Source organism: Vidua chalybeata, chromosome 27 (assembly GCF_026979565.1).
Source record: "Vidua chalybeata isolate OUT-0048 chromosome 27, bVidCha1 merged haplotype, whole genome shotgun sequence".
NCBI lineage: Eukaryota > Metazoa > Chordata > Aves > Passeriformes > Viduidae > Vidua > Vidua chalybeata.
In genome coordinates this window covers 3,798,486-3,820,816 of record NC_071556.1, presented here as the reverse complement: position 1 = coordinate 3,820,816, position 22,331 = coordinate 3,798,486, and the positions used below count along the sequence as shown (strand labels likewise).

Genomic DNA, 22,331 nt, shown 5'->3' with positions numbered 1-22,331 from the left:
AAAAAAAAAAAAAAACAAAACCCAAAAAACCCCAACAAACCACAGGGATCTTGCTAGAACTTTACACATTCCCACACCAGATGTGCTCTTGGAGGAAGAAATGTGTGAGGGAGATTTCAGGCTGGAATTGTTAAAGAAATGTCTGAATACTTCATGAAAGGAAACCAAGAGGGAAACACTAAAAGCTGTGAAAGTCTGTCCGCAGCAGCCCCAGTGACACTCCAGGAGGGAGTCCCACAGCCCTGATGTGTCCCACAGCCCCTTCTCCCTCGTGCTCTGGAGTGCAGCAATCCCAGGAACGGCCAGCACTGCCCAGGATGCAGTGAGGGGTGGGTCAGGACACACCAAATTCTGCTCCCTTACACTGACCTGGCCTAATGACTGGTTTTTGTGCTGCATTTACTAATGGCTCACAAGAATAACCCCCACAGAACTCCCTCCATCAGCTTCCACAGAGCCAGCCTGGTCCTTGCTTGAAACCCAGCCCGTGCCTCCCACAGCTGAGGTCCCTGTCCCCTGAGCCCACTCAGCTCTGACAGCACAGGAAAGCCTTCACAGCCTCTCTCAGGTCACTAAAGACGTGGAGGGAAAGGATAACCTGCATACAGGAAGTCATAACAATCATCATCATATGGGCAGAGATGATGGAGATAGAAATGTAGACACAGATGGAATCCCAGCGTGGTTTGGGACAGAAGGGACCTCACAGCCCATCTCATCCCACCCCTGCCATGGCAGGGACACCTTCCACTGTCCCAGGCTGCTCCAAGCCCTGTCCAGCCTGGCCTGGGACACTGCCAGGGATGGGGAGTCCACAACCTGTCTGTATCTATCCCAAGAGATACAGATATAGATATTTATATCTTTCTTGAGAGTGGGCAACTTAGAGAATCTACACCAACTGGGGGCTGGCGTGCCTGTGCCAACGACCTTCCTTCCTGCCTAAGTTACAATGAAAAACAACAGCAGCTGGAGTCAAAACCAACTGGAAAATGCTTCCCAAATCCCCTTTCTTTCTTTTTCTCCGAGCTCTGCAGGAGTCAGGTTTGCAGGCACTCTGTCTAGCCAGCTGTGGAAAGAACAGCCAGTTTCCACAGCCCTACCAAACTGGGATCCCTGGAGAAGCAGAGCAGGAAGGACAAGCAAGCCAGCAGAGCTGCTGTGAAGGGACTGTGTGAGTTGAACGGTGTCCATCCCAGCTCTGCTTCTCAGAAGCTCCCCAAGGTTCCCTCTCCTGCAGTTTCCTGTTTTCAAGTGAAGGCATGTGGGTTTCTACCAGGGTCTGATCCAGGAGTAATCATGTGCATAAGCAAGAAGGGTTTATGCTCAATCCCTTCAGCAGCTGCATCTAGTAGGGAAAAATGTCCTGTTTTCTCTTCTGAAAAGAGGGAATATTTTCTGTCTTGTTTGCTGTTAGGAGACTGCACTGGTGTTGAGGAAATGCTGCAGTGCTGGTGCAGGAAGGTACCCACAGGTATGTCTGGGATCACAGCAGCACAGGCAACAGGCTGCACAGCTACCCCAGAGCCCCCCAGTACAGTTTGCAGCAGCTGGACTCAGGTTTCCACTCTCCAGAGTGTGCCAAGGTAACAGGTTCTGCAAATGACAGCTCCCATCCATCTCCAGGCTGTGGAGCAGCCGTGGAGCAGCCCCCTCTCTCTGCTCAGCATCAGTTGTGCAAGTGAGAGCAGAGACAGAGAGGAGGAGGCTGAGCAGGGAGAGAAAAGACAAACAGGAGAGTGGGTGAGTGCAGAAGAGGGGAGGAACAGGAGAGGAGTAGATGCCAACATGCTCACTTTGTCATTGTGCAGATCAGTGCATTTGGCTTGGTGCTTTTAACTTTCCCAGCACTTAAAAACACAGATAAAGAGGAGACAAACTCTGCTGTGTGAGAGCTAAGGAGTGATGGAGGATGGAGTAACTCCAGCTGAGAGAGAAGGGGGGGATATGCTACAAAATCTGCTTCCTTGATGCTCTTCAACATTGCCTTGGCCCACCCTGCAGGTAATTCCTGCTCCCTCAAGCTCCATGAGCCCCCAGTGCTCCAGGAGACTCCAAACCATGTCCCATCAGACAAACAGAGCAGGGGAGCCGTGAGAGCAGAGCCACAGTCAGAATGCTCTGGTGGGCTCAGCAAAGGGTGGAATTAGTCAGCAGTGGGCAGATGCAGCCCCTGTGCTGTCAACTGCCTCTGGCTGACGTGGATGATGCTGATCCCAGAAGGAAGAGCTGCACAAAGACACGTACAAAGAGGCCAGGTCCCTCAGGACAGCCCCTGAGCTCAGCTCATTCCTACTTCAGTCTCTACAGCCTCCTGATGGGAGGCTGTGGCCAGGTGGGATCAGGCTCTGCTCCCAGGCAACCAGAGAGGGGAGCAGGAAACGGCCTCAGGGGAGGCTCAGGTTGGGCATCAGGAGGAATTTCTCCATGGAAGGGGTGGTCAGGCCTTGGAAGGGGCTGCTCAGGGAGGTTTGGAGTGCCCGTCCCTGAAAGTGCCCAAGGAACAACTGGACATGGGCCTCAGTGCTCTGGGTGGGGGACAAGGTGGGGATGGGTCAAAGGTTGGACCTGGTGACCTTGGAGGTCTTTCCAATGCTGATGATTCAGAGATACAATGACCCCACACACTGCAGCTCACTGTTGGTGGGCAGTGCATTAAAACCACTGCAGGAGCTGGAGGAGAACCTTCCCCTGCCACTGCTTGTAGCTAAATTCAAGGGGTACAAGCTTTGAATATGACTGCAGGGGCCCTTCTCCCAGACTGTCACAGCTCCAAAGGAATTCATGGGAATAAGTGTGAAGAATAAGGCTCCCACCCTCTGGGATAACCACAGTTAGACACACTCCTGTCACACTGCACCGTTCCAAGCTCCTGACAGCTCCATCCCACCACCTTCCTCCAACAGAAGGTTAAATGCCATGCCAGGCACAGGAGCTGCACACACATCTAAGTCACCTACACAAATCTGTCAGGCATGACTGGACCACGGGCCCCCACACTCCCAGGCAGCCAAAATCCTGACAGCACAGAGCCCACAGCAGGGATATTCCCAGCTGAAAAGGGAGGCTGGGGGCTTTGCCTTGTGCCCTTCATGTCTGGTGTGAATTCCCTGCTGCACTTTGGGGGGGGGGGGGGGTCACACACCAATTTTGCTCTGCACTATGAAGGACGTGCTTGCTGCCTGTTCTAACAAAAGGATTTGAGCTGCTCCTGGAGGGAACTCTGGAACTGCTGAAGGAAAAGCAACTGACCCATAAGCAAAGCTACCCCTTGGCCCTGTGAGGCTCCTGCCTGGAGCTCCTAGAATTGTTGTTAGTCTTGTTCACTGCAGAGAGAAGGGCTTTTACTGCTGCTGCCACTGAAATGCCCATGGCTTCATCCACAGCCAAGCTAAATTCCCCTTGGGAGCTCTCAGGCAGTTATCCACCACCCCGTTCCCGCCAGGATCACCTGCACTGCCCTGTGGTTTGAGCAGAGAACGTCACTGATGGGTGTTCCAAACCCTAAAATGGGTCAGTTTTAGCACCCAGCCTCGCTCAGAACTTCACACAGGGATTTTAGGGATCTCCAGGGCAATAACAGCAAACATCCAGAGGCATCCAGAGCAACAGCATATTGTTCCCTCCCCCACATCCAGTTCAGGGAGCATATTTCAAACAGATGACATGAGGGAGGCATCCATGTAAACATCCTCTGTAACGGGGACAAGTGGGAAAAAGAACCAGAACAAAATGGAGAATGGAATTGTTTTCTTGGAGAGACCACAGAGCCAAGGACCTCTGGGAAGAGGGGAGAAGCCCAGAAAGGCACAATAGGAAAGGAAAGACATTTGTACTGCTACCAAATGTGTGAAAGCCCATGCAGATCCATAAGCACCTCAACCCCAGCCTGTGAAGTGATTCCTCAAGGAAGGATTTCCTGGAGCCACATTTCTGTGTGTATAATGGGGAGCTCCTGGTGCTGTTCCTAAATCTGGAGAAGGAATTTTTGGAGGGGAGGAAGATCATAAGAGTCATAGGGATAATTCAGGTTGGAAGGAACCCCAGCACATCATCAGTCAACCCTCCTGGAGTGGTCCAGTTTTAGCTCTGTTTCTTACACAGCAGTTTTATGTCTCTCTGAGGTAAGAACAGCAAACACATCTGATGGGTCAGAACAAACCAAACCAAACCCAACCCAACCCAGGAGGATTTTGTACCTTAGCCATGGATTTTTGACCCAGCTGGGCCAGGTTCTTTACCTCGGAGGACGGTGAGCTTGGCGTGGACAGTGACCTCCCCGTGAGGGTTCTGAGCGACGCATTCGTAAATGTTCTCGTCCCGGGGGGTCCGCAGGGGCTGGATCCTCAAAACAGCACCTGCACTTTCATCAAACTCAATGGTCTGGGGGACAGAGGCAAAGAGACACACACATGGTCAGTGTCCTTGGGTTGCTGCTCGTGAAGAGACCCCAGACACACGCACACAGCCACTGCAAAGCCTCCAGCAGCTGCCCCTCAGCCCCCACACGTCACCAGCACGGTCAGCCTGGCTCTCCAGCGAGCTCCAGGTGACAGAGCTGTCACAGCCAAACCCTGCCAGTGACCACCGCCCCACCAAACCCCCAGTGTGCATCTCAAAGGCTCTGAAAGAACAAGCCACGCTGATGGGGTGTGGGGTGGCTGTTCAGAGCACAACTGGGCTGAAGGAATGAATGAAACAGACCAAAGGAAAACGAAATAAAAACGGACCCCTGCCTTGTTCCTCCATCTGCAGGGGCAGCTGACACCACGGAGCTCCTCTGAGCACACAGCTGCCTGGCAGGGCTGAGTCCCACAGCAAATTCCACAGGATGACCTCCCAGTCCTTGCTCCTCTGCTCTCGTTTCTATCTAAACAATGCCAATTGCTTGGGTCTGGTTGCCAACAACTGCAACGTTTTCTCCAGACTGCCCCAGGATTAAAATGCTGAGCCACAGATGGGTATGAAAGGTACATTTGCAGAGTTGAGGTACCATTGGCTTTGTTGGGGTTTCTTACGAAAGCAGGAAGTTATATTATATCCCAGGAAGGGGAAAAAACGCAACAAAACAAAATAAAAATCTTCAATAACATAACTGAGCCAAGTTCTCTCTTGCTTTGGAACAAACCCAGCTGTTGACATGGCCAAGAGCTTGCATTTCTCTCCTCCTGCTGCTAAAACTCCTCCCCTTCCAAATTTCCCTTTATTATCAGGTCTGAGGGTGGCCAAAGAGGAGCAGGAGCTGCTTTGTGTCAGTCTCTCTCTTCACAGAGACACCAGATTTCAAGGACATCTCTTACCTCGAACCTCTGAGAGTTCACTTTCTTCCCTTTCTTGTTCCAGGTGACCCTTGGCTTTGGGTCTCCAGTGGCTTGGCACACGAAGGAGGCCACCCCTCCTGACACACCAATTTGGTCCACAGGCTTTTTAATGAACACGGGAGGACCTGGAGGACAAAAGGGAAATGCCATCAGTGGCAGTCACAAAGACAAACTCTAATAAACACGGTTTGTAATTAATAGCAGTGTTGTTGCTGCTATTCTTAATGATCCCAGTTGAAATTAAACCTCTTGGCCTTTTTCAGAACAGCCTTTACCTCCACTTTACATATGAAGTAGCTCCAGCAGAAAATGATTAGGGGCCTGATCCTACAAAGAAGATTTCAATGTTGCAAAACCTCTTTTACTCCTGAAAAGTGGACTTTTAAATTGTTTTGTACAGGGGAAATTGCCCTTGCAAAACCCATCTAATGAGCATCACCAAAAGCTGGTAGAGCTGAAAACAACACTTAGTAACAGTGAATTGCACTTCCCAGCTCCTTGAAAATGACCAAAACACCAAGGAACTGGGGAGATTTATAGGAACATAGCCAGGGAAGGGGGGAAGGTGGGAGGAGGACCATGAAATAGATGGAGCAGGAGTCGGCACACAGAGATCCTGAGGACAATGGTGTGAAAGAGGCCGATGCCAGTGGCTTCAGGGTGTGAAATCCCCTTGGTTGTGGCACCTCTGCTTTCACCTGCAGGTCCTCACAGGTACATTTGCACAGGCCAGGCAAGTGATCCCTCAGAAGAGGCAATTTGATGGGCAAAGCAGGCAATCACCAGAGCTGTGATCAGGTCAGAACCACCCAGCTGAAAAACCCCAGGGCAGAGCCCAGCCTGCTCCTGCAGCTCCCCTTCCCCTCTGCTCAGCACGAGACTCCCAAGAGAGACATGGAATTCATGCTGCTCCAGGAGGGAGCCACGATCTCCTTCAAACTCCTCTCAGAGCCAGCAGCAACGCCTGACTGCACACTCAGGCTGTGCTTGAGCCAGCCCAGGCCTGAAGAACAACACCTGAGCCTGGAGTACCTCTCCCTCAACCCCTCCACTGGTTTCCACCAACATCCCACTGCCTTCAGAGCACCTCTGCAAGGATGGCAGAGGCTGGGATGGGCTCTCTGACCAAGGGAGGTGTCAAGGGGCTGCTCATGAGGGGAAACCAAGGCCAGCAGCATTTGTGCAGAGCCCATATTGCCCCCACCCTCTGGGAATCCTCCTTCTGTGCTCTAACCTGTTTTCCTCAAACTGTTTCCTCTCATCTAGTTAGTTTAAAATTTATTGAAATATTTAAATCACAAGGCCACAGCTGTGTTCAAATAAAATCACTCAGATCATAAAGTTGCCGTCTGTTTTCTTGAGAAAAGCAGAGCACGTGACTCTGAGATGTGTGTATTTATCTGTTCATACTCAAGAGGCTATAAAATAAGATGCAAACAGCCTCCCACAGGGCTTGACAGGAGGCCAAATGGTAGCTGGGGAGAAGCCTCCAGGGTCTTTTAGGGGTCAAAAGACAAAAAGAAGCTTTCTCCCCTTCCCTGCCTGGCATGGCCAGCAGTATATAAATAAAAGGCACTGAGCAAGCTCATGTGATGCAATCAAGCATTTGTTTCCATGCTGGAGGTAAATACAATTTGCTGGAGCTGTTTACGTCCCACCGAATGCTGTGTGTACAAAGCAGCGCATTTATAAATATCCAAATCTATATTTAGAGGTCAGAGTCTTCTTTGCAATGTTACAGCTAAAGGTTATCGAGCAAGTCCCACTGGAGGAACTGGCACTGGGGGATCTGTCTTCCATCTGAGAAAGGTAAAACCCAAACTTTGCTCCAGGCTAAGATATAAATGCTCACTCTGCCCCTGACTTCCTTCCTGCCCTCACCTCCGCTCGATATCTGAAGAGTTTGCAGAAGTCAATTCTGAAGGTACAGCTAAAAACATCCAGGGCTTTTAAGAACACTTTATTGATGCAAGTTCATTTCCTAAAATAAAAGCCCCTAATAAACCTTAATGTCACGTATACATTTAAATGTGTGCAGGCTGCATGATGAGAGCTCAGATGAGGAGAAAAACAAGGTTCTATTTCCGTCCTGAAGAAAGGCATGGTGCTCCAAAAACCACTGAATTTGGAGCCATTGCTCAGCATCCCTTTTTGGGGTCCTGTGTTGCCTCAGCGTGGGGTGATGGGGGAGCTGAGCTGTCTGTGCATGGGGCTTTTCCTGAGCTCCTGCAATTCCCAGCTGCCTACAAGGGACTCACCGTTAGACACAAGGAGCCAAACAAAAATCCCTACCACCCAACCTGTGAGATTTTACTACTCACTTGAAAAATGGCTGAGAATCAGAGCTAAATTGTTCATTTGAAAATTGCCCAAGCCTCTGGGCTGCAGATTTCATTCCTCCCTCCTCCTGCTCTCCACCTCTGCAGCCCCAGTCACTGCAGCATTTGTCTCCAGCCCACGCTGAGCACTGAGCAGCCCTCTCCTCTCAGGGAGGAGAGAGCCAGGGCCACCACAGGCACACTGCTGGTGACCCAAGGTGCCGGTGGCCCAGTGGGCTGGTGATCCAAGGTGCTGGGAATCCAGGATGTTGCTGATCCAAAGCTAGGGCCAGTGCCCCCCGTGCTGTGGGGCTGCCTCAGCTCTGCCGTGCCAGGCCCAGCTCAAAGGGAAACCCAAGGTGAGAGCTCAGCCTCCAGCTCTGCAAAGGGCTCTGGGAGCCTCCCAGGCAGGGACAAGGTGCCATGTGAAACCCCATCAGCCCACTCAGAGGTGTTTGTCCCCGTCTGCCAAGATTGCAGGACCATGGCTTTAAATAAATAAATAAAAATCAAAGAAACACATTTCCCAGACAACATACTGACAGTCCAGGGGATTTGGTATCACTTCACCAACCTTCCCTCACGGATAGCTGAGAACAAGCCAGGTTTGGAAAGGCTGAGTCTGAGTTCCATCAGTCCAGCGGTCACAGAGATAATTTTTCCCCCTTTCTCTGCTTGCAAAGTAGAAAAACCCACTTTCTGTGCAGTATCAAAATAGGAACGGAAAAATCTGGAGCTTAAAAGAATTTTCCTACTACAAGAGGCTTCCTGCGGGGTCTGGGTCTCCAGAGGGAAGGTTGAAAAGACTGGATGGCTGCTGTGTACCTGTGATCCTACTCCACAGCTGAATGGAAAGCCATCAAGTCAAACCCAAGCGCTCACTCCTGCCCACGCACTTCCCAAAAGGAACAAGCACCACACTGGAGAGCTGCCATGGGCTGTGGGGAGCAGAGAGAGAGATCCCTCCTGGTTCCTGTGCCCTGAACACCGTGGGGAACAGGGAGATCCCTCCTGGTTCCTGTGCCCTGGGCTCCATGGGGAACAGGGAGATCCCTCCTGGTTCCTGTGCCCTGGGCTCCATGGGGAACAGGGAGATCCCTCCTGGTTCCTGTGCCCTGAGCTCCATGGGGACACAGATCCCTCCTGGTTCCTGTGCCCTGAGCTCCATGAGGAACAGGAAGATCCCTCCTGGTTCCTGTGCCCTGAGCTCCATGGGGAACAGAGATCCCTCCTGGTTCCTGTGCCCTGGGCACAATGGGGAACAGGGAGATCCCTCCTGGTTCTGTGCCCTGAGCTCCATGGGGAACAGGGAGATCCTTTCTGGTTCCTGTGCCCTGAGCTCCATGGGGAACAGGGAGATCCCTCCTGGTTCCTGTGCCCTGGGCACCATGGGGGACAGGGAGATCCCTCCTGGTTCCTGTGCCCTGAACACCGTGGGGAACAGGGAGATCCCTCCTGGTTCCTGTGCCTTGAGCTCCATGGGGAACAGGGAGATCCCTCCTGGTTCCTGTGCCCTGGGCTCCATGGGGAACAGGGAGATCCCTCCTGGTTCCTGTGCCCTGAGCACCATGGGGGACAGGGAGATCCCTCCTGGTTCCTGTGCCCTGAGCTCCACAGGGACAGAGAGATCCCTCCTGGTTCCTGTGCCCTGAGCTCCATGGGGAACAGGGAGATCCCTCCTGGTTCCTGTGCCCTGGGCTCCATGGGGAACAGGGAGATCCCTCCTGGTTCCTGTGCCCTGAGCTCCATGGGGACACAGATCCCTCCTGGTTCCTGTGCCCTGAGCTCCATGAGGAACAGGAAGATCCCTCCTGGTTCCTGTGCCCTGAGCTCCATGAGGAACAGGAAGATCCCTCCTGGCTCCCATGTTCTGAGCTCCATGGGGAACAGGAAGATCCCTCCTGGCTCCCATGTTCTGAGCTCCACAGGGACAGAGATCCCCCCTGGTTCCTGTGCCCTGGGCTCCACCATCAGCACAGAAGGATAGAGAGATCCATCCTGGCAGCTCCATTAGCACACAGGAACAGAGAGAGATCCCTCCTGGTTCCTGTGCCCTGGGCTCCACAGGGACAGAGATCCCTCCTGGTTCCTGTGCCCTGTGCTCAGCACACACATGTCCTTCCCTTGGCCTCACTCTGGCCACCCCTGACCACTCCGGCCCCAGCCCAGCGCTCGCCCTCCCATCCCCACACAGGGATCAGCTCCTGTGGGATTCCCTTCCCAAACCACAGCCTGGGGGACCACAGGCAGCACCTGCTCCAAAGGGACACAGCACACCGGGATTTTGGGATTCAGGTGAGAAGGGTGGGGGTCTCCACCTCACCCCCCAGCCCACGGGTGAGGGCTGCACAGCCAGGCAGTTCCTCACCAAACACAACGATGCTGCTGCCCCCTCTCCCCTCTCCTCCTTCCCTCCTCCATGTGACACCAAAGCAGGAGAAGTTAATCGCACACAGTCGCGTAAAAACCACCCAACATCTCCCTGCTAAGGATACACGGACGACACAACAGGCTGAGAGCTTTGCAGCAGGGAAGCTGGAGAGATGCAGGAGTGGGGAGAAGGAGGGGACATCTCAGCCTTTAAAGCCAGTGTCCCTCAGGAAGTTCTGCCACGGTGAATAGGCGGTGATGGACGAGCAGCGAGGGAGACAGCCCGGCCACCATATGTCTGTCTGAAACATCAAAAACCAGAGACAGGGAGAGGGATGGAGAACCCAGAGGTGGTTTGAGGGGTGGGAGAGAGGCAGGAGAACAAACGAGCTTCACATATCTGAGCTGACAGCTGATGGGAGCAGGGGGAGAAGAAGGAAGAGTCAGTTATGGACGTGCACCACGTCCCTGCCCTCCCTCCCCACGCCTGGACGGAGCTGGCCGCTCTCCTGTGGCACCACGGGTGGGTTATGGAGGCAACAGGAGCCTGGGCAGGAGTTGAGGCTCCCTGACACACCACAGGACAGGAGCAGCTTTCTCCACAGCACCCCAGAACTGCTGCTCCCCCCTGAGCTCCAGCTGGCAGCTTTGGGGCGGTCCAAGGCAGAAAACTGCTCCCACAGGGATGGGGACATGTCCCCTTCCACTCACTCTCCTCCTGGCCCCACAGGTGTCAAGGAACAGGCTGGAGGATGGTCCCTGCCCATCAGTGTGTGTGACACTGTCCCTCTGTCCCCCAGGCTCTCCCTGACCCCCATTCCAGCTCTCTCCCCTCATCTCCAGCCCCACAGCAGGGAGCTGGTGCTGACTGCAGATGACAAACCTCACCTGTGTGCTTCACACGCCCCCTGCTCCTGCCACGCCCAGGAAAGCACCTCAACAATGGGCTGCCAGCAAAGGCAAACCCACTTGTTTTCCAGCTGGCCTCAGAGCAGCAGGAGCCTGCCTGAAAGGGCCCCTCGCCCACAGCAGCAGCAATCCACGGAGACAAAAGAAGGGCAGCCACAAACACGTATTTTAGACGGGTTTTTTTCCCATTTTTGGAGCCCTGGTGCCTGCTGGCAGCTCTGTGGAAGCCCACGCGCCCGTCCCGCCGACCCACGCAAAGCTCCAGCTCCTCCCTGGCTGGTGACTAACCCTCATTATCCCACCGGGGGAAGGAGCAGGCTCTCCACTGGCCCCCAGAGTGCCACAGGAGCTGAAGCTGCAGCAAGGGCACAGCAGGAAGGCCATTTTCCTGCTGCTTGGCCGCTTGACGAGCTCCCCTGCACACGAGCACAGCCGTCCTGCTGCTCATCCTTCCCCTTCCACCTCCAGCAAACGGCCCCGTGGTGCTGAGCCCGACATTCCCCACGGAGCTGCCCACCTGGGAGAGTGTCCGTGCTACACGAGAGCCAGAGACAACTTCCATCCTCGCTCAAAAACATTCAGCAGAAGGAAATTCACCATTTTGTGCACACACACAGAGCCACAGACGTGCAGCTCCACCTTTGAGAACAAAGGTTTAAAGATGAGACCATGAAGCCACTCATGGGTAATGTTATTTTGCTTTTTGCTGCACAACTCAGCGTGCTCTTCCAAGCTCCAGATCATTCCCATAATTGGGATTCTGGCTCTGGTGCAAACTCGGCTGACCTTGGGCTCGCCCTTCCCGCACCTCCGGCTGCCACGCGTCGCGGGGAGGTGACAACCCTCATCTCTCACACCTGCCTGTCTGTCCTGGTCTAGACACCACACGCAGCTTGGAGCAGGGGACGGTCTGGGAACAGACCTGCTCGACACTCAGCACCCCGGGTGGCACCAAGCACAGCTGCAGCCTTGGACGACTGAGAGAAAAACAAAATAACCACAAAAACCTCACCAGAGAGAACTCAGAGACCTTCCCCCAAGAGGTGCTTCTTGGGGGAAGAAGATAAAAATTGAAATTTTTCTGGACTTTCCCAATAACCAAGTCGTGTCAGCTGGAATGAGACATCTCTCCCTGTTATTTCTCACCTCCTGCTAATTTCCAGAGCAACCTGGAGTAAATTTGATGGCCTTCCCACTGCTGTGCACAGGATTAAACCCCATTTTCTCCTCTTCCTCCTCCCTCTGGTTTCTGGGCTGGAGCTTTCTGCTGTTCTAGTGGAACTCCATCTCCCTTTTCCACAACTGCTGATGGAGACAACTCCCAGTTGGAGAACGAGCCCAAGGTACCCAGAGCCCCAGCCCTGGGCAGTTGTGCTTTCAACTCCTGTCCAGGAAGGAGGGGTTGGGGTCCAGCCATGCTCCCAGGGTTTGTCTGCTGCTTCAGGGAGCAGCTTTACACACAGGTGCTGCTGTGGTCTGCCTGGACATGGAGATCCATGCCCTGCACTGGAGCTGGGGGACGGGAGCGTGGAGCAGCGAGGGACAGCCAGAGGAGCAGCTCTGTCACCCCAGGGGACACGGAGATAAAAGGGGGAGCAGAAGGTAGGAAGGGTGGGAGAATCAGTGGGAATGAGAAGACATCAGCAGGGAAAATGGCACAGAGAGGGATTCTTGGGGCTGACGTGTGCTGGGCCAGGAGTTGGACTTTGATGATCCTTGTGGGCCCCTTCCAAGTCAGGCTATTCCACGATTCTGTGCAAGAGAACTGGAGCAAGCTGGAGAGGAGGGAGGCGTTTGGAGCCAGAGCAAGGAAGTGAAGATTAGATGGAGGAGACAAACCACAGAGCAGATGAAAACAAGAGAGAGCAGCCGAGTTTGAGACAGATGGAGAGTGGGGAGCAAGGATGATGCGCTGTTTGGAACGGGTCTGTGCTCCACAGCAGCGGCGTTCGGGAGCGGGGGAGCTGCAGACAGGGGTACAGAGCTCCAGAATTCACATTTTTCTTCAGGACAAGTGAGAAAGCTGCAAACTGGGAGAAGGACTGGGGAGGAGTCTCTATGGAGACACTCCACAGGATTGAGGACACCCTTTGGAGAGGTCCTGCAGAGGGACCTCATGAAATCCAGGGTTTTACTGACAGATTTTGCACTTTTTCTTTCTGAGGGCTGTTTCTCAGTGCCTCACAAATAAAATTAAAATGAGGGTTTTCTGACAGAACAAACAAACAGGGAGTGAATTATTTTCCATTTCCCCGTCAATAACTTCTCCCCAACCCAGTTGTCTTATCATCATAAAAAGTCCATTAAGCAGTAATTGGGGAGGCAGGAGAAGGCAAGGCTGGTCTGGGGAACAGGAGCACGCTCGCTCCCCAACTGGCCTTTTCTGGGAAGGCAGACAGGATAATTATAGGCTTCAGATGGAGACTTCCTCTTACTGTCAGCAGCTCTTGGCTCTCTTCAGGGAGATGGGACTGGCAAGGTTGGGCAGAGGAGGGTAAAAAAGAGAAGATTGAGGATGTTTTTTTTAGAAGTGAAATGCTTCCACCTGGCTATTCCCCTGCTGCTGAGCCACCAAAGCCCTTACCTGACTCAGAAAAGCTGGGTTACCACAGGATGCAGCCTGTTCCCCTGCAGGCAGGGGGAATGTCACCTGGAGGATCACCCCCTCTCCTTTCCTGCAAAGCCCCAGAGGAGGAAGGACAGCAGAGAAGGATGGCACCAGCACAGGAGTTAACACACGCAGAAAATGGGTGAGGAAGATGAAGAATTAGTTTAATACACCTTTACTACACAAGTCCAACAGCCCCAACCCCTGTGCCAGCTCCCCCCTCTCCCCTTGGCCAGGCTGAGGCAGCACATGCCATCCTCACTAAGGATGGTAATTTGGGGATCTGGCACATCCATACAGCCTTCAAGCTCCTGTTTGCAGTGCACTGGGATCCAGACCCTTTGGAAGGGAGGGACAAGCCTGCAGCACTGAGGCAGGAGGAGACTGAGGCTACCAAAAATCTGTTCCCAGTTCTGACATGCAAGGTGAGAAAAACCACGTTATCCTGCCTGCTGGAGGGGAAGCATAATCATTCCTTCTGGTCTGCTTAAACTGCTGGTTTTCAGGGATGGGGCCGTTCCTTATCACATGGGAGCAGCAGCTGGGATGAAGTCATCCTGTTCTGACAGGACCCCTCCAGGCTACCATTGCACATCCCTATGCATGGAAAGGATCCACCTCTCTCCATGGCAAAAAGGATGAGTCCCAGCTGCAGTGACTGGCACCTTGATACAGCCCAGGAGAACATTCTTCCAGCTGTGATTTGTGCAAAGGGTCAGGGCACGTGCAGTGATACACACACAGGATGCAAACTGCCGGGTGGGACAGCACAGGGAGCTGTGTGGCCGTTCCACAAAGATCCTTCTCCCATGCCTCAGCTTCCCCACCTCCCTTCCCTCACCCATCCCACTGGGGAGCACAGAGGGTGCCCCAGCTGCTGATCTCTGCTTCCACCCTCTCCTGGCACCCACCAACCCGAGGGCCGAGGAGTAACTTGGTGGGAATGCAGGTGGGCCTCTGGCCAGGATCCTCCTTCACCTGCTGGCATTGCCAGGAGAAAGTTGCTGCTTGTGAGCAGCAGGAGCTGAAGGAGATGAGCACTGCTGTAATGGAGGATGGCAGCCCAGGATTCACAGAACTCAAAGAATCACCGGGTTGGAAGAGACCTTAAAGATCATTGAGTCCATCCCAGCCCCAACACCTCAACTAAACCCTGGCACCCAGTGCCACATCCAGGCTTTGTTAAACACATCCAGGGGTGGTGACTCCACCACCTCCCTGGGCAGCCATTCCAGAACTTTATCACCCTTTCTGTAAAAAACTTCTTCCTAATATCCAACCCAAACTTCCCTTAATCAGGAAGCTCCAGCAAGCACAGGAGCACAGCAGCGTGGCCAGCCAGGACCCTGGGGATGCACGGGTGCTTTCCATCAGCTGGAACAACATCTCATCTCAGATCTGTCCACAAGTCCCATAACAAGGCATAACAACCCAGAGCAGAGCCAGAGACCCAAGGAGCTGTCCTGGCAACTTAATGAGGGCCCCTTGTCCATCAATGACAGCAATTCCAGGTTGTTAGCAAGCAGGAGCTTGAGGCAGGGAGCTCTGCCTGCCCTTGCCATATCGCTAAGACAGCTTCTCCTCCAGCCATGTCATCGATATTGGCATCCTGGAGCAACCTGATTCACCACCCACCTAGAAAAGACCCAGCTAAAAAGGATTTGGCTCTTTGCTCCACCTCCACTGCTCTGTTTGAGTCACTAAAGAACCGGAGTCCACAGGGGATACCAGAACATGAAAAAGCATTTCCTACGGGACAAGCCTGCAAGAAGCAAAAGCTTAACGAGCCCAGATCCAGCTCCCAGGGGGCAATGCCATCTTAATCCAGCCCAGCTGTGGTCCTGTGCCACTGCAAAGTGACAGCAGAGTCAGCAGCAAGGGGAAAACGAAGTGCTACAAGCTCCTGCAGCTCGTGGTCCTGCTGAGGGAGCGCAGAGCCAGACCCCAAGGATGGGATCAGGGAGATCAGCTCCACACCCTGGTCAGTGACACCCCACAGGGCTCTGCACACTGCAAACACCCAGCCAGACCCCAAGGATGGGATCAGCTCCACACCCTGGTCAGTGACACCCCACAGGGCTCTGCACACTGCAAACACCCAGGGAAATGCAGCTCAGCAGGGGCTGCATGCACGAGATGCTGACTCCAGCCAAGATCAGGCAGCTCACGTGGGCACGTGGGGATCTTTTGGGGATGGAAGGCACACCAGGCAAATAAAATATGTCTGATAAAGCTCTGCTCTGTAAATAAAAGCTGTATTACTTCCACTTACTGCTTCTTTCCTTCAGGCAAGAGAAGGAGGCTCTGTCTCCAGGAACAGGTGCAATTCCTAGAGCCCAGAATTCGGGGTGTTCTCAAAAGATCATTACACCATTCCTATCTGACCTCTGGTGAGAGACTTCAGCCCATATTTTCCAAGGAACAAAAGGAGATTCTGGATATACAAGCTTGAAACACCTGGGTCTAAACAGTGAGCCTGCACTGCTTATTGAAACTGGGATGTCGAGGATCTTGGGACAGGAGATCTCAAAAATGAGAAACCAAGAACTAATAAGGCCATGACTAATGGATGAGCACAGCCTCTAACAGTGGTGAACTTTGACTCTTACCACACGAGTCATCACAATTTCTGTCTCTGAACCACACTACTCATCATTCGAATTTGTAGTGGGAACATCAACACAAAAGAATCCAAAAAAAAAGGCGACTTCAACAACAGTGCTGAGAACTGACAGCAGTGGAAGTGTGATGAATTCAGCTTTGGGACACTTGAGACTCAGCGAGCCAGAAAAACAGGGCAAGATGGTAATGAGAGGGAAATAGAAACATGGAAAAGCAGCAGCTACACCTTAAATTCTTCTGTCAAAGACAGTAATTGAGGAAGGTGAGCTTTTCTGGAGTAGGACAGTCCCTGTTCATGTTTGACACCTGTCAAGGGATGGCTTCTTACCAGAAGGCTGTCCTGCAGCCCTTCCAGACACCAGGAAGAAGATCACTCTCCCTTTCATTGCCTCAAGTGGCAGCTACTGGAATTAATCACAATTAGCAGATCCTAGAAGAAAAGGGGTGTATCATAGTACTCATACAGAAAAAAAAATCCCCCACAAACGCCCTCAAAAGCAAGCAGATCCTCCCCAAACAGACAGACAAAGGAAAATGAGAGCTGGAGGATCTTCCTGGCTCCCTGGGAGATCACTGGAGCCAGTCTCAAGGTGATCTTTAAGAGCTGAACTGAAAAAAAACCTTACACCATCTTTTCAGAAATTCATCCCAACAAATCAAAGTCCAGGCTAAAGATTTGTAAATGTCGGCACTCCTAGCAGCATGCTCAGACTAATTTATGAATAAATCCATGGATTCCAACAGAGGTGAGGGAGGATGAGGACACAGTCAAATTAATTTGACTTTATTAATTAAAAAAACCACCAAGTTTCATCACCCCACCACTCTTTAGAGGTTGTGTGAGAGTGGGGGGAGCTATGCTCATTAATTATGCAAAAAATGCAAAACTATCATCCTCTGAATGAGTTTAAAATAAGGAGAAACCCTTTCAGAATGGGGAGAAATTACTCCCCAAGGCAGCTGAAATTTCTCTTGCAACTTCAAAGGACAATAAATTATTCAAATCACTCGCGCCACTCGCACGCTCTCTCACTCTCTCCCCTTCTCAATTTTATGCTCCTGAGTCAATTAAAGATTTGGAAGACTCAGAGAAACTTTGTAGAATGCTAAACCAGTTGCAGTTCCTTCTATTTATTTTTTTTTTCCTTCTTTAAAGCTTTGCTTTTCCTCTCGGCCTCAAAAGGAAACAGAAATGACTCCGTGCATTGCAGATGAAACGAGCGGCGCTGGTTTCCACCACGCTTGCATGGAGCGTTTCATGTCTGCAACCACCAGGATGGGACATGCTCAGGGTTCTCTATGCAACGATTCTGTGAAAACAGGTCAGCCCAGAGTCCCTCCTGTCAACGCTTTAAATCATTCATCCCAATATCCCCTTTCAAAGTCAAAGCAGCAGACATCCAAAATCTATTTATACTGCTCTCTCCTGGCGCTCCTCGGGCCTGGGCGAGCTCTGATCGCTGCCACATCCCTGGGCTCTGCTGCCAAACCCCACAGGGCTGCTCAGGGTCTGCAGGAGCCCAACCCAGGCTGCTGTAACCAAACCAGGGCTGGGGCTGATCACACTGGACAACAACACGCTCAAAAAAGCAAATCGAGGCAAGCAAAAGGAGGGTTGGGAAGGTGCAGTCACAGAGTGAGGATGATCCCGACTCCCTGGCCTGCAGCCCGTACCCTGGTTACCTCCTTGCACACAGCAGATGGTGTAAAACGTGACTATTTTCATGAACTTTAACAATCCCCAAAAAATGAAAGGCAGCTGCAGTGCACAGAACATCACAGCTTTCTAAGGTGGGAACTGGGACCAATTATGTTGCAAGAGAACATCCTTGACTGGAGGGGAAGAGTGGCACAGAGTAAATAAAACTGTTCTTGGGAGATTGTGTCTCACAGGCCAGCTCGAGCCCAGATTCCATCCCACGCATGGAGGAACGACATTCCTCTGGTCGGGCGTCCTTGAAAAACACTCTGCTTGCCTTCTAAGAATAATATTGGGCTTGCCAGGCCACAAAAAGGAGGAATCCCTCACAGATTCACTTCAGTGACCCAGGAGATTTGTACTGAGTTGGTCTTGAAAAGACACAAGCACAGAGAGCCTGCCAGACAGAAGAAAAGCCAACGTGACCCAGGGCCTGGGAGAGACTCCGGAAAGATCCCGTCCTTCCTGGCAGCAAGGGCAAGAAGTGCTGGTGTGAAAAGGACAGCCAAGGGGAAGAGTCCTAAAGGAAGAAGTCTTGGCTTCTTGGCAAAGCCTGGCACAGAGGAGCAGCCCCAGTTTTGGCATCCAGGTATGAAGACAGACATTTCCTCCATCCCAATCCACTGCAGGTGACATTTTCACACAAGCCGCTTGTTTACACAACAAACAGATGCTCTTTTCCCCTAACTTAGCCATCTAATGAAGCTGAGCAGAAAGAGCCTCTGGCTGGGAAAAGATCCTTCACCAGGAGACACCCATGGCTGGGTCCCAAACACCGTGGCTGCTGCTGTCCCCAGGTGCTCCTCAGCAGAGATTAATCTAATGAGCACTCCCAGCGTGGGGCACAGCTGAGACCTGGGAAGTGACAGCCCCCTCTGCCCCCAAGGAAGCTCTTTCAACACATGATTTATTTCCTCTCTGGGTCCTACAGAAGACAGAAACTTTCCAATTTGAGTTATCTTAAAAAAAAAAAAAGGAAAAAAGAAAAAGAGATACATCACTTGATCCAGTCAGGCAAGGTTTAATTTAATCAGGCACTTAAACAAGGTGACATAGAAGCTTAATTCAGTGTCCTTGAGTGAGACAATAACCAGTCCAGAACCCTGAGCAAGATCACAGCTGGCACATGGAGAAGGCAGAGAAGGAAAGGGCAGTGCAGCAAGAAGGACAGGGAGGTGTCCCCTGCCTACAAAGGCAACTGGTGCACAGGGAACAGGAGCAGCAGGTGGATCTGGGCAGGGAAGCAGTGATCTCTACCCTTCCAGGATTCAGCTGTCTCCTCTCTCAGACTCCACTCACTGCAGGGACAATGTGCAACTGAAAACTCCACCATGCTCCAATCGACCACAAAACCCCCTCTATGCTCCCACCTTAAATTTGTAAATTCTGCTCCCACTCCAGCCCACCCCCAAGGGGGAAAAGCCTTTCTGCAGCATCTCCCTGGCTCCTCAGCCCCTGCAGGTTCCCTGTCCACAAACAATCAGGGTCTGTGACCCAACCTGTGGGACAGCTCAGCCTCACCACACTGAGCCACCTTCCCTCTCCTGAGCCAGCACTGCTGGGCTCTCCTGGATCCATCTCCAACACTTCAAACTGGAGCAGCTTTCCCCCAGCACGGAGAGATTTCCTCCCCACTGATGTCAACTTAACGTGTCTATCAAGTCCTCAGATGGAGCCTCCTTGATTTTTACTCCCATCTTACCTGACAGCTGCTGTCTTGGCCAACAGCAGATCAAAGCCTGGGCCTCCAGAGCTAAAAGCTGTGAGCTGTGCAGCAGGGGCTAATCCTGTTGAGAGGGACTGTTCAGGAGAGGAGGCAGAAACACCTGTAAGTGGTGGGATCTTGTGGCAGCACATTTCTCTCTCTCTCAGGATTTTTCATAGAGGTGCACAGAGAGAAAAGAGAAAACAATTCCTATTCCTGCTCCTTGTTTTTCTCATGTGGAATGTGTTTGGAGAATTGTTTACCTGGGGTGATTGCTTGGTTGGATTCTGGTGAGGATTGTTTCAGCCTGATGGCAAATCCAATCTACCTGTGGCTGGACTCTCCAGAACAGGGTAATGAGTTGTTAGTAGTTAGATATGATAGAGAAATTAGGTGTGTAGTTTTAGTATCTTCCTTTATATAGTATATTAATGTATTATAGCATAGTTATAATAAAGAAATCATTCAGCCTTCTGAACTGGAGTTGGATATCATTTCTTCCCGTTGGATTCACCTGCATTTTACAATAGGATCTGGATCTCAGTGAGCCAAGCCGTGCTGCCAACCACCAGCTCCTGCCCCTGCTGGCACAGAGCACACACCTTCCATGCCACACACCTTTATCAGGGCACCAGCTCCCCAAAACACACCTGGACATGGACCTAGAGGAGCCCCACTGCCATCCCATCACAGGCTTTCCATCATCTCCCTGAGTCCCACGTGGTGCCAACCTGGCTGCTGTCTCTGCTGGCCCCAGGGATGCTCACGGAGCACGAGAGCCCCCCTCACATGCACCTCCCATGAATTACTGTGTTCTGCAAATTAATGATGGAGCAAGGGCAATTAAAAGGGAAGAAAGCCAGGGTAATGCATCATAAAAGGGGCTTTATTCTTTTATTTTGTCAATTGCAATTTAGATTTAATTATTTATGGTAATACTTCAGAGTGTGCTAGTAAGGGTTCTATACCGTGATTTATAAAAGGAAGGAAATGTAAGTAATAAGTAATGTTCCCTGCCCTTAAATCTTTGCTGGGGTGGAGAGAGCCACGCATCAGCCTTCTGTGTATGCAAAGTGCCAATTAGCAAAGTGCTATTGTAAAACACAAAGGTTTAATCAATGAGAAAAATCCACTTGAAAACAGCGAGCATGCTGATTCCAGTCAGAAAAATGGCCACATTTCCATGCAGTAAATGGCTTTTTATGTGCCACTGAGGAGCACTTGGAGCAGGCACGTGGTTCCTTCGGGTGGCAGAGGAGGGCAGGGGGACTTGACCACTGCCCTTGGCCAAAAGCAGCTGTGCCCTGCACACCTGGGCAGGAACAGCTCCAGCTACAAGAGGCTGGCTCTGTGCACACACAGAATGAGGTGTTTCAGGGTGCTCACCACAGAGGCTTGATGGCTCAGGCTGGGTGTGTGAACAGGAAACAGCAAGGCTTGGTGCTGTGCCCATCAGCAATTTGGGAGCTATTCCTCTCCCAGGACTCATCTCCAGGCCTCATCTGTCTCTGCTGCCCGGTTTCCTCTCAGCTCCAAGGGGCACATTTGGCTGTGCAGCTCCTGGGGAGGCCTCCCCTAACTTCCTGCAGCCATGCCAATTCAGGGTACTCACACAAACAGCAGAATCCTTAAGAAAAGGCTAATACTTTCCATTTAATGACACCACTGAAAATAATCATGGAATTAGTAATTTCCACTTCCATGGCTGCCTTTGACCATATGGAAGAAACAAAGAAAATGTCCATATTCAACCAAAGAAAAAGAAAGAACATGTCTGTGTCACACCTTTCAATTATTGTTCTCTTCAGCTTCCCAAGGAGGAACAGCAGGCAGAAAGTAGTGTGGTGCTTTGGATTTTTAATTTAAATGGCAGTTTCCTTTAAATAGAATACTCCTGCCACAGAAAGATTTAAATCACTGACTGAGATCAATTAGCCTCGGAAACAAGGGAAGTATTTTAATGGTCCTTTGATTGCAGAGGCCACATCTCCCCCAGAGCTGCACTGGGAGAGGAGGCAAGTCCAGCTCAGCCCAGGCTCTGCTGCACTGGGATCTGCTCCCTGCGAAGCTGGGAGGTGATGTCCTCCAAAAGCCACAGTCCCAGGGGTTTCCCATCTCCAGCATGGGCTTCCCATCGCAGGAGGGGCAGCAGCACCGTGTGCCCGGGGAGCTGCAGGGGCTGGGGTGAATTAGGGCAGGAAACGGGGTCAGCACCGTGGCCAAATGGAAGCTGGCCAGGGGATTATGGGAATGTGACAGAGGCCGGGGCCATCTGATGGGAGAGGACATTGTCAGAAGGGTGACAGCTCCTCACACAGGCTCTGCAGCTGTGACAGACAAAGCTGCTTGCTGTTTGCAGGGCTCAGTGGGGAGCAGCACGACCAGCTCGGGTGCTGCTGGCTGGAATGGGATCACCCAGGATTTAGGAGCCCCTCCAAAGCCAGGAACCATCAACTCACTGCCCACTCATCCTCACCAGGCTGAGAGCAACAGCTCTCAGCTGGTACCAGGCAGCATCCCCACGGGCACAGGGCAGGGAGCTGCTGGCATGCTCCACAGGTCAAGAGAAGAGACAACACCTGGCCCAACATCTGCACAGCAAGCAGGTAAGAGCAGCCCCGTCCCAGAAACCTGCAAAATTCCTGCACGGACATCTGTGAGCAGCCAGAGGGGAAAAAAAGCACAAATCCTCACAGTTCAGGATCCAAGGACACTGCAGAACTACAGGAGAGAGAAACTTGGCTGCAAGCAGCAAGGTGTCTGCAGAGCAGTGGCAGAT

General features: G+C 52.1%; 1 protein-coding gene across 6 annotated transcripts in view; it reads right to left on the bottom strand.

Annotated features, from left to right (window-relative positions):
* PTPRS (protein tyrosine phosphatase receptor type S) overlaps window positions 1-22,331 on the bottom strand; it is a 129,126-nt gene that overhangs the window by 72,755 nt on the left and 34,040 nt on the right. For all 6 annotated transcript variants that reach the window (XM_053965639.1, XM_053965641.1, XM_053965640.1 and 3 more), the window contains exons 3-4: window positions 5,301-5,446; window positions 4,242-4,383 (exon numbers count right to left, since the gene is read on the bottom strand). In XM_053965639.1, coding sequence (XP_053821614.1) covers window positions 4,242-4,383; window positions 5,301-5,446 — 288 coding nt within the window. The remainder of the gene's footprint in view (window positions 1-4,241; window positions 4,384-5,300; window positions 5,447-22,331) is intronic.